At 48.4% G+C, this 11,770-nt stretch overlaps 5 protein-coding genes across 5 annotated transcripts; 2 read left to right on the forward strand and 3 right to left on the reverse strand.

The window, feature by feature from the left end:
* Nucleotides 1-147: 147 nt before the first annotated feature.
* On the reverse strand, nucleotides 148-1,826 carry K444DRAFT_525807 (uncharacterized protein; the record flags this gene model as incomplete). The annotated part of the gene is made up of 2 exons (XM_024874482.1): nucleotides 148-1,112; nucleotides 1,175-1,826. 2 exons carry the CDS (start codon nucleotides 1,824-1,826, stop codon nucleotides 148-150), a joined length of 1,617 nt encoding a protein of 538 aa, XP_024738636.1.
* Nucleotides 1,827-2,494: 668 nt separating this feature from the next.
* K444DRAFT_611971 (YjgF-like protein) lies at nucleotides 2,495-3,604 on the reverse strand. Its single transcript, XM_024880044.1, has 2 exons — nucleotides 3,244-3,604; nucleotides 2,495-3,047 (listed from the first exon to the last, which is right to left on the reverse strand). The coding sequence occupies exons 1-2, from the start codon at nucleotides 3,400-3,402 to the stop codon at nucleotides 2,820-2,822; spliced, it is 387 nt and encodes a 128-aa protein (XP_024738637.1). The 5' UTR covers nucleotides 3,403-3,604; the 3' UTR covers nucleotides 2,495-2,819.
* Nucleotides 3,605-3,953: 349 nt separating this feature from the next.
* On the reverse strand, nucleotides 3,954-4,941 carry K444DRAFT_611973 (uncharacterized protein). Its single transcript, XM_024880045.1, has one exon. It carries the CDS (start codon nucleotides 4,657-4,659, stop codon nucleotides 4,045-4,047), a length of 615 nt encoding a protein of 204 aa, XP_024738638.1. The 5' UTR covers nucleotides 4,660-4,941; the 3' UTR covers nucleotides 3,954-4,044.
* Nucleotides 4,942-5,177: 236 nt separating this feature from the next.
* On the forward strand, nucleotides 5,178-6,415 carry K444DRAFT_628746 (uncharacterized protein; the record flags this gene model as incomplete). Its single annotated transcript, XM_024882956.1, has 2 exons — nucleotides 5,178-5,205; nucleotides 5,343-6,415. 2 exons carry the CDS (start codon nucleotides 5,178-5,180, stop codon nucleotides 6,413-6,415), a joined length of 1,101 nt encoding a protein of 366 aa, XP_024738639.1.
* A 2,671-nt stretch (nucleotides 6,416-9,086) lies between these two features.
* On the forward strand, nucleotides 9,087-11,667 carry K444DRAFT_662736 (uncharacterized protein). The gene is made up of 5 exons (XM_024886740.1): nucleotides 9,087-9,535; nucleotides 9,591-9,925; nucleotides 9,976-10,350; nucleotides 10,401-11,068; nucleotides 11,122-11,667. The coding sequence occupies exons 1-5, from the start codon at nucleotides 9,336-9,338 to the stop codon at nucleotides 11,554-11,556; spliced, it is 2,013 nt and encodes a 670-aa protein (XP_024738640.1). The 5' UTR covers nucleotides 9,087-9,335; the 3' UTR covers nucleotides 11,557-11,667.
* The last annotated feature ends 103 nt before the right edge of the window (nucleotides 11,668-11,770 follow it).

Genomic DNA, 11,770 nt, shown 5'->3' on the forward strand with positions numbered 1-11,770 from the left:
GACAATGATACCTGTCTCTCGGACTGGCTTGGCTGGCGTTGGACTCGGAACGGATTAAATTGCTTACAAGTATCAGCTAATGAAAGAAAAGAAAGCAGGATTTCTTGATCGTCTCAAAGAAAGTTCTCACAGTCAAGCGCCGTCAAGCTATGTATGGCAAACGCTCAACACCTCACAAGCAAAAAACCTCCCCGCTTCAATATAATCCATCCCCTGCACCACCGGAAAGCTATCGGACAACATCCCCAACCCACCCACCATCATGACGCCCACAACCGCAGCGCCTAACCCCGCAACCACCTTGCCTCTATCACCCAGTCCCTTCTTCTCCGTCTTACCCCTAACCCAACACCTCAATCCCGTCCTCTCCCCCGCAGGATTCGGCTCCAATCTACCATGCATATCCCGCCTATTCCACCCATAATAGCACACCACCGCGCCCCTCGCCAACTGCAAAACGCGAAACCCATCCTTCTCCCTCAAAAGCCTACTACATTCACCCATCTCATCATCCTCATCTTGCCCCGGCTTATACCTCGTCACCACCGGCCAAACACCAATCTTGCACATAGCTCTATAATCTCTATCTACAGGGGTGGGTACTTTCGTCTCATGTGCAGCAAGCGCTGCATCTGCCTTGATTCCTGCGCGCGTCTCTCGTTTCCCGGCATTTATAAAGGTATCGAGGGCGGCGTTCAAGTGGGCGCGGCGATCGAGGAAGATTTCAAGCCGGAGGCGATGGTCGGTGAGCACGGCTTCTTGGCTGTCTAAGTACAGGCGGTTTTCAAGACTGTAGTGGTCTGTTTCGTCGTAGAAGGTGCCCGGAGAGACGTCGTTGAAGGTGAAGATTGTGGGGGAGAACTTGATGCAGAGGGACAAATAGGCGGCTGTTGAAACCAGGTTGTGGAGAGCTTGGTACTGGTCTTCGATTTTAGGCAAAGGGATTCCGAAACGCGGTTGCATGCCGTAGAGGTAGTCGGTTAGTGGCTTGAGAAGGAGTGAGATTTGAGCGGTGAGTGTGGCGACGGAGGAGTAGAAGTTCTCTGTTACTGCGTTGCGGCCGATGATTGTTCTTACTGTTTCCGCTCTTAAGGCTTGACGGCCGAATCCTTCTTGCCGTCAGTAATCTTAACTGTGAAGTGTCAAGTGATAAAGAAAGGGAAAGTTGCCGTACCCTCACGCCCGACAAACGCTCTCGAAAGTCCATGCAGCAGCTCCGCCTGCTCCTTCTCCGCCCCAAACAAATCCACATCAAAGATCTTCACCCGAACAATCTTCATCAAGATCCCCATAACCAGCCACTTCCTCTGCACCGTGTCCCTGAGTAGATCATCCCAGCTTCCCGTCCCCAAGTTCGGATCTGATTCGGCTACTTGCTCTGCCCAGGTGATAAACTCGTCCGTCATGCCCGCTGCCCACGGCTCGAAGAACTCGCCTGCGTCCAGATCGTGCACGCCGAAGTAGTGGGTTGCGAATTTATCCGTTTGGCGGAACAGGCGCCGGAGCATCTCGGTGTACCAGGCGTCTGAACGGTCTTCGAGCGGATGAGGTTTGTAGCTTATTCGTAGGGGCTGGGGAGCAAGTTCTGCGAGGTCGATTTTGCGTTCTACTTGGACGACGTGGTTTAGTGGGAGTGGTTTTATTGGTTTCACGATGGCCCGTCTAGCTGCTGCGGTAGTCGACCGAGTTGCACGGCGTTTGTTGGAGGTGGGTGTTTTGTTTTCTTTGTATTCGCCGTCGCTATCGTCTTCCCGAGATCGTTTCTTGCCTTTCTTGGAGAGACTGCCTGTTGATGTTTGAGCTGTGTTGGGTGTCGCAGGTGCCATGGCACCGCGAGATTCTGGTGTATATCTCGCTGCTCGAAGTAGAGTCTCCAGGTTTTGGGATAGAAGTTCTGTGTTGCCTGGTGCCCACACTGGTCTCGCCCCGTCTGGCGTGAGAGGCTGCAGAGAATCAATCTCTTTCTCCACGGCTATACTACTTTGCCTCCTTCGAGATGGCGACTGACTGTACTGTTCAGGACTCATGGCAGTGCTAGCTGTATTTCTAGGATTCAGTGACGTCGAATTCCTAGCGTTGGGTGTGCTCTTCATATTTCCAAGTATGGAGCTCAACACCGCCGCGTCCTCTTTTTCTAATTGATTGAAGCTGACTTTCTTCTTTGGTGAGTTGGGGCGGCTTCTGGGGTCCCTGACAGCAGAGCTTTCAGGCAGCTGATATTCCGACATGGTAACGGGTATCTGTTTGAGATAATGCGAATCCAGAAAATTTCGGATTTGGTCGTGATAAAAGTGTCAGGTTGCACGGGTAAGAGGTTGGGGGTAGGGTGGGTCAACAGAGAAGGGGTTGGTTATCGCATTCCTTCGGTATCCGAAGGAATGGAGTTGAATGTAAAACAACAACGCACATGAGACATGGCTAATGGTGTCTGCATGCAAATAATCCAATAGGAACTTATTGAATTAAGACTTTTGAGAAAGTGCGTTGAAAAGAACGGGTATCGAGAGAAACTCTGAATGGAGAGGGTTCCAGCGGATTCTCGGAAGAGAGGGGGGACTCGGCTATCACTTGTCACGAAAACTGAAACTTGGTCTTTCACACGCTGGACAGAAAGCCTTTTTATTTCAGAACCTTTCGGGACTTTCGAGTTCCTCGAGATTCTTGCTTCGGCAGATTTCCTTCACCAATCCTTCAACAACCGATTCTCGGGTTCCTGCTTCACAACTTCGCCGTTCCGCTTGTTCCTGACCTTGTCACGTCAGCCTGCCTCCACCCAATCCTTTCACTCTGCCCACCAAAATTGAGAAGAAAATACTTACTTACAAATGAGCCGTCAACTCTATCTCAACATCCGTACCAAGCGGCAACTGATGCACAGCAACACAAGTCCTGCACGGTTTCGGCTCCTTTGAGAAAAAGGTATCGTAGACCTTATTCATGGAGGCAAAATTCTCCATATCCGTCAGGAAAATGTTGACTTTGACGACATTCTCGATGCCGCTCCCGGCTGCTTTGAGGACTTCGGAGAGGTTGGTTAGGGCTTGTTTCTGCGTTTGCGTCAGCACTCCATCACCAAAATCTCCTGTGGTTTTATTCTGTCGATGACCGATGGTAGGTAATCGTTGGGTGAGTAAGATGCATGGATTCTTGAGGCAGGGTGAATCGGTCCATCCCCTTGGGGAGCGAGGGATGGATGGTGAGAGGAGGCCGGGAGTCATGAGAGATGAGAGAAGGGCAACAAACCGTCCTATCCGCAACACCTCCCTCAACCAACTTCATGCTCGTCGGTTCCATACCGATAGAGCCCGAGCAATACACCATTCCGTTGCACTTGATAGCTTGAGAGAAGAAGGGCATAGGCGCTGGCGCCTTGGTGGTGAGGACGGATTCCTTGAGCGTCATGGCTTCGGATTTGCTTGGCTAGGATTTGAATTGGGAGTGTACAGCAGTTTGATCGTGAGAGATTAGATAATATATTGAGTAAAGTGAATGGTTTAGAAGTGAGATACTGAGTAGAGAAGGGAGGTGAATGATGACGGGTAAAATCCGAGATCAGGATTCTGAGGTCAGATTAGGAAGGTGGGATGCAGAAGTGGGGCATGCGGGCCGCATTATTCCCACCCATCCATGTAGATGTAAGGGCGCAAAAGGTCCAAAGCTTGTTCAACGGGGTTTGTGAGCAGACATTTCTCACTCCTCGGTCATTGAATTGCCTGGTATTTGCCACTAGTGCCCATGTTCGTCATTATACGTCGTCCTCTTGACTACAGTAGAACCAGGCCGCCTATCCTCATCTCTATCCTCTTCTTGAGGGAAAAAGTAAAACGACCCCCCCTCCCCCTCCCTCTCCCCCCAGGTGCCGATTAGGGGCTATATGTTGCATAGCAACGGCAGGCTTGCCACGTGACATGACTTCACGTGACCATATTCACTGTATTTAAGTAGAGTTCGAAATCGGCTTCAGTTCAGAAAATTCAATGAGTTTATTTTTCGACTTACATTTTATGCGCACTAACCCTAACCTAGCTGTTGTCACAGACGTGCTCAATCGTCCCAAAAGCCCTTCCCGTAATCGCCCAAAATCTCCCCAATCAGAGCCTTCCCACCCTTTTCCACCTCAACGCTATCATACTGGCTAGATGCCCCTGTCGCAGTACCTCTCCAGTTACTACTATACATATTACCAGTTTGAGCTTGACCTCTAACCACAATCTTCAAGAATTTGTGACCAGGAAGCACTTCTTGTGCAGCTGTTCGAAGCAGGCTGTGCACGCCCTTAGCTACGTTCTCGATTACTTGAAGAAACTTTTTGTCGCCGATTTCTGCCGCTTCTTGTCGGACAAGCGTGACTTGGGCTTGAGGTGCAGGGAAAAGATTTTCGAGGTTGTTGATAAGTACGACCACGCTGCCAATAAGTTGTTGAAATTCCGTCCTGTGGTAGAGGGCCCAGCTAGTAAGCTTTAAGAACCGGCTCCCCTTTTGACGCTTGATTGCAATCTGTTTTATCGTGTTCTCTAGTGCCATATGTAAGGGATCCATATTAGTCGCTGTAAATAGTGTGAGGTCCTCGCCTGCCTTTGCCTTTAGCTTGTACTCCTTCGAAATCTCTTCTGTGTCGGCGAAAAGCGCAAGGATTTGTAGTATTGTGTCCTTTGCCATCCGGATCTCTGTTGCAGTAGTATCGGGTCTGCCGAGTCTCGGATCATTGTAGATATTAACAGACTCCCTCTAGCGTGCAAGACGGAGTCTCGCGCAACCAAGAGCCAGCTGATCGGTTTGGAAATCTCGCCCGAAGTGGCGGCCAAATTGGATGTACCCGAAGCAATCCACGCAAGCAGTGAATGATGTAGCAATTCCAATGGCACCCGAAGAAATTCCGAAAGGGTCCGCCATTGTCAAGCTAATGAATTGTACGAGGGATGTGATGAAGGTGTTGTGCTGGGGAAGAGAGTAAACTCCAGCTCCATATTCGAACCTTTAGCTGGAGCCTGGGTGACAGACAGCACATCGTGCACGGTCCAGGAGCGATGCATTCACCCCGCCAAATTCAGCACCACCGATCGTTCTAACGCTGCGCGAAAATAACTTCAGCTTCTTGCTCCGTATCCACAATTGACAGCGACTCTAATCTGTGCATGATTCAAGCGCCGTTAATACGCGCGGTTGATGGCCTTCGCATGTCAAATTACGAGCAGCCAGGGGAACGTATCCTCTACTAGCCATCATTAGGAGCACGTGTACATCGGCCCAGGCGGAAGAGCTCTGGTGGGGAACGAATACAACATCAGTTAGTTCCTTGCAGATGCTAAAGAGGAGTACCACGAAAGACTAACAGGCTATAGGTCGAGAAGACCCGCTTAAACTTCTACCATTCGCAACAAATGCGCTATTCAATTCGTATGACCGCCAGCACGAACCCATCTGCCTTCCCAACACCCGTGTCGACCTTCTACAAGAGATATATAACTGGTCTGATGGACACGATGTGCGGTGCATCTTCTGGCTAAATGGCTTAGCCGGCACAGGGAAATCGACGATTGCGCGCACTATTGCTCGCAGATACTCTGAGCGAGGGCATCTTGGGGCCAGCTTCTTCTTCTCGAGGGGCGTCCAAGATGTGAGCCATGCCGGCAGGTTCTTCACAAGTCTTGCCGTGCAACTTTCAAATCAGGTGCCATCTCTCCAACATCATATCTCTGATGCTATTTCCAAGAACAAAGACATTGCGAACCAGTCCCTCAGCGATCAGTGGCGCCAGCTTATCTTCCACCCCCTATCGAAGCTAAACAGCAATGACAGCCAACGCTGCTATATTCTCATAATCGATGCTCTTGATGAATGTGACAACGAAGGCCACATTCGCACAATTCTGCAGCTTCTAGCTGAGGCTCGATCGTTGACGACAGTACGACTTCGAGTCTTTTTGACGAGTAGACCTGAAATTCCAATTCGACACGGGATATTCGCCATCCCGCAAGCTGAACACCAGGACTTCGTACTCCACGGCATAGATCGAACAATTGTCAACCATGATATCTTTCTCTTCTTAGAATATAATCTGGGGACAATCGGGCAGGAGTGGACTCTTGGAGCTAACTGGCCCGGCGAGGAAGTTCTGACACAGCTAGTCCTATATGCTTGTGGCCTCTTTATTTGGGCAGAAACAGCTTGTCGCTTTATTCGTGAGGGGAGGCGATTTGCACGCAAGAGACTGGACACAATTCTCAAGGGTAGTAGCAGCGCTATTACTGTACCAGAGAAGCACCTCAGTGAGATCTACCTTGCTGTCCTCAAGCACTCAATATCCCCGGACTATTCGGAGGAAGAGAAAGAAGATTTATATAGTATGCTAAAAAAACACGCTCGGAAGTGTGGTAGTCTTACTTTCACCCCTTTCAACTTATTCATTAAGTAGGCTATTGCATCTCCCAAAGGAAGTTGTCTATCAGACATTTGAGGATCTTTATGCAATCCTAGATATTCCCGAGGACCAAACTCGCCCGCTCCGTCTACATCATCCTTCATTTCGCGACTTCCTCCTTAACGAAGATCGATGTGAAGACTCGAGGTTCTGGGTGGCTGAGAAGCAGGCGCACCAGACTTTAGCTGCCGGCTATATACAACTTATGTCCACATCTCTTAAGCAGAATGTCTGTGGTATGGAAACCCCCGGAGTACTTGTAACCGATATAGAGAGCAGTCAAGTGAAGAAATACCTTCCCGCAGAAGTTCAATACGCATGCCTGTACTAGGTCCAGCATCTGCAAAGAAGTGGTGCTCAACTCTATAACCAAGTTTATCAAGTTCATCTCCTTCACTGGCTCGAGGCCCTTAGCTGGATCGGGAAGATTTCAGAAGGTCGAATTCTAGTAAGCCTTCTTTATAGTATCGCTAAGGAATCCTGATTAATCTATGCCTAGGCCGATAAAAGTCCCAATCTACAAGCGTTCGTTCATGATGCTAAGCGATTCACCTTATACAATCAATCAGTAATTAAGCAGACACCCCTCCAACTCTATTGTTCGGCTCTTGTCTTTGCCCCAGGGAATAGTATTGTTAGAAGACAATTTGAGGAATATATCCCACCTTGGATCCAAATAAAATCGAACGTGCAAGTGAATTGGGATGCCGCGCTGCAGACGCTCGAGCCCAATTTGCACTCAGTCACATCAGTGGCCTTCTCACCAGACGGCAAGCTAGCCGTGTCAGGGTCGAAAGACCTAACGGTCAGGCTCTGGGACGCTACGACAGGAGCGCTACAGCAGATGCTGGAGGGCCATTTGCTCCCGGTCACATCAGTAGCCTTCTCACTAGACGGCAAGCTAGCCGTGTCAGGGTCGAAAGACCTAACGGTCAGGCTCTGGGACGCTATGACAGGAGCCGCACTACAAATACTCGAGGGCCATTCGGCCTGGGTCATCTCAGTCGCCTTCTCACCAAACGGCAAGCTAGTCATATCAGTCTCAGACGATAGGACGGTCAGGCTTTCGGACCCTGTGACAAGAGCAGCACTGCAGACATTTAGAGGCCATTCGGACTGGGCCAGCTCAATCGCCTTCTCGCCAAACGGTCAAGTGGTGCATACTCCATTTGTGTCAGATAATTGGGTAGTAGGGCGAGGAAATATTCTTTGGCTTCCTCCTGACTATCGAGCGACTTCTGTAGCTATTTGGAACGGAACTATGTTATTAGGAACTCATCAGGGGGAATTTCTAGTCTCCAATTTAAGTAGGGTCAGCCACCTGCAGCCTGAGGCTTGACACTTAAAAACAGCAAATACTACGGAAAGCCGTAAGGATCAGAAGACCAAGCGATTTTCGAATCTGGTTTTCGACCTTCAATGTCTGATTTGTGGCACGTGCGTACCCTACCAAAAATCGCCTACATATTATGCCCTCTCTTCCTGTACCTCTACTTATTATTACTACTTAAAATATTACTCTCTTTTTAATTCTTATTTATATATATATACGAGAGAGGGGTGAGAGAGGGGTAGATGGGGGTGGGGGTGGGGGGGGAGGGGGAGGAGATAGAGGGCGAGTGAAAAGTGAAAAGCGAAAAGCGAGCTTCAAGGCATGCGACTCGCGAGGAAAAGGAAGCCCTATAATTATAGGCTACTTATCGCTAAATTTTAGGGCCACAGTCACTAAATTATAGGCTATAGGTACTAAAAATTTAGTGCTTTGTAACGTAAATTTTTAGTAAGGTCCCCTTGCCCTGCCCTCCCCCCCTCCCCCACTTCTCCCCTCTCTTACCCTTATACTTATAAAAAGAGCGAGAAGAATCAAAGAGAGGAAATATTTGAAGTAATAATAGAGGCACAGGGAGAGGGGGCATAATATATAGGCGTGGTGTATAGGTATTTGTGATTTTTGGTGGGGTGTGCACGTGCCACAAATCAGACATTGAAGGTCGAAAACCAGATTCGAAAATCGCTTGGTCTTCTGATCCTTATGGCTTTCCGTAAAATACAACCGAGCAGCATATCGTGGATTCTCTAAGTTAGTGATCCTAGAGATTGACTTTTCGGAGCTGGCGCGTATTGGGTCAATTCCACGGCTGGGAAAATCTGTTCGTTAATGTATTAATTATGACGGGTTTGAGTTCCACAACGTTCTATGGCGAGCAAAGACCCGCCGGACTTTTGACATTGAAGCAAAACACACAAAAATAGCTCTGTAGGATGCAAGCCGCTCTTAACCAGTCACGGAATTCAGGCCTCAAGCGGTCGGGCAAACGGCGCATGGTTCGGACCGCCCAGAGCCAATTGACGCATTGCAAGTCGGACGGCTCTTTCACACAACCCGGAAGGGGCTTACACTTGTTTCATGACAAACACTTTGGCTACTCAATGAACACATGAATCTCTAAATTAACCTATGAACCAGCTAGCTGGATGAATGTTGGAAAGAATGACTGCCTCCTGCTTTATCGTCAATCCGGCGGTGTTGCTTCATTCGCTTTGCTTCACCAGCCGTGTTTCGCCATTGCAGGTCATGCATTGGGGCATAACATTCGCGTCTCGATAAGTAATATATATATACGCGTTCCGCGAGCTTAGTGAGACTCCTAAACTAATCGCCAGAGTATTTTTCAAAATTCAAAACACTTCCAAACTTCCGATTTCAATGAGGACGACTGAGCGCTTTGTGACGTGTCAAAGACGCAACGTGACGTCCGTCAGGTCTGACATAATCTACAGCAGTCCAATTAGCAGCTCCGTCGCTTATGTAGTTTGACGGACGCCTAACTTCCATCGATCTTCTCCCTTTCCTGATCGGACCACCGATTCTTATACGTTGCGCTTCCTCCTTCAGACTCTTCCCAGAAATACAATGGCGCCTACTCTGAGCCTTCAGAAATGGGTGCAGGAGAAGTACCAGACCGTTGGGGTTGACAAGGAAGGTAATTTCATCGGGGAAGATCGCTTTAGAGATAAATTGATCAGCCTTTATGGGAGTACTGAAAACGCTCAAGCTCTTGATCAAAAGTCTTGGAAGAAAATCCTAGCTGAGATCCGACAACTTGTTAATGTGTACGTCTTCTAATCCGTCATGATAAACTAGTTTACTCACGTATAATTCTATCAGGAAGGCATATCTCCCTACAGCCACTTCAACCCCGTCACCCGATTCAAAAACTCAACCTGATCGCACAGAAGCCAAACCACGGCCAACTTCAAAAGCAACAAGTAGTAGCGCAACGGCCAAGACCTCACTCCAACCATCGCATCCAGAGGTCAATGCTAGTACTTCAACAGCCGGCAACTTAGCTACTAAACTTAGAACCCAACTACCAAATCCGAAGGCGAATGCTAGCACTTCAACTGCCGGCAATTCGACTACTAAACTTGGAGCCCAGCCGCCAAATCCAAAGGCCAATGCTAGTAATCATAATCAAGCGCCTTTGAACACCAAAATGCTAGGTATGTTAAGGTCATCTAGGTATTAGATAGAATATGCTAACCGAGTAAAGAACTCATCGACGATACCAGAAGGCCAATAGGTGTCAATGGTCTTTCCGAAAGTGATCGTAACCCGAGGATACCAAGTCTAGAGCATCAGCTTTGCCTGCTAGATCTGTCTAGCTACGGTGAGAGCTCATACCTACCTGGGCTGGATGATAGCGACATTAGGAATGCTGTCATCTTTTCAACGGAAGCACTAAGGCGTTATGACTCGAGGCTATTGCCACAGTTCGGGCTCTTAGGGAGCATCTGCAGTACGGAAGAGTCGCTTGTAACCGCAAACAAGGATCCTAGGCTCTTCCTCAATACAAATGTGCCATTTTCGGCATTTATCTGTGGCCTCCAAGGTAGTGGGAAGTCGCACACAATATCTTGTCTCCTCGGTAAATACACAAGCATATCCATTTATAGAGTCTTGCTAATCAGGATTTAGAAAGCAGCCTTATTAAAGCCCCTATCCTAGGGGTACTTCAACAGCCCCTAAGTGTCTTGGTCCTACATTTTTGTCAGTATACGTCACGGTCAAGCTTCCAACCTTGCGAAGCGGCTTTCCTCGCATATCATCATCCAAGTTTCCGTGAATACACTGGGGTATCATCTATCCACATAATGGTTTCTCCATCGAACTACCACGACCTGAATACCTCCTATTCGTATATCCCTGGGGTAGATATTCGACCGTTCAAGTTAAAAACCAAGCACTTGAATGTCAGCTCAATGTTAACTCTGATGTCCGTGGATCAGACCGAGGCCCCCCCGCTATACATAGGTCAAATCACCAGGATACTACGAGAGATTGCAACAACATCTCCAGGAGAATTCAGTTACCCGAAATTTAAAGAAGCTATAGAGGCCTGTGATCTCACTCCCGCCCAGAAAGGTCCGCTCCAACAAAGACTCGACCTGCTGGAATCATTCCTCGACTTAGATGATTCGGCTGTGGACTATAGCTTCGAAGCCGGAAGTATCACAATCGTCGACTTGTCCTGTCCTTTCGTCGATACGAACACAGCATGTGTTTTGTTCAATATTTGCATCGGTATATACTTAGAATCAAATCCTACTGTTGGGAAGCTTATTGCCGTAGACGAGGCCCACAAGGTACCTTGCATCGATAAACCGAATCTCATAAATAGCTGCTCATACATATATAGTATATGACGAACACACCAGCTGCTAAAGCCCTAACAGAGAGACTCCTGACTGTGATACGGCTACAACGCCACTACGGAGCACGAGTCATAATATCAACACAAGAACCTACCATATCTCCACGCCTTATAGACCTCTGCTCTATTATTATCATCCATCGTTTCTCGAGCCCAGAGTGGTTTGACGTTGTTCGAAAGCACGTCTCGATTGCAGAGACGGACAAGGCTGGACTAGAAAATCTCTTCGAACGGATTGTCACCCTTCGCCCCGGTGAAGCGTTGCTCTTTGCGCCATCCACCATTTTAACTAAGCGGGAAGGGAATGTTGATGTATTTGTTCAGCTAAGTTCGAATCTCTTGAAGGTGAAAATCAGGAAGCGGTTGACGTGGGATGGCGGGAAATCTGTCTTTGTCTGCAAACCCGAAGTAGACAGCTAAAATTTCGAAGAAATTAACGTGACTTGCCGCAGTGATTCAGCAAAAGTAAACGATTGTTATGAATGAAATGAGTTCACCCGTTTTGAGCACTACAACTCGAAAAGGGGCTAGCCACGTGCCAACATAAGACATCATCGTCAAGCCTCTGGATGCACACAACTTGCAACGCCGGAGACGGTCGAAAGCCTTTTCATGATGTACCGTATAACGAACG

This window comes from Hyaloscypha bicolor, assembly GCF_002865645.1.
Source record: "Hyaloscypha bicolor E unplaced genomic scaffold K444scaffold_56, whole genome shotgun sequence".
Lineage (NCBI taxonomy): Eukaryota > Fungi > Ascomycota > Leotiomycetes > Helotiales > Hyaloscyphaceae > Hyaloscypha > Hyaloscypha bicolor.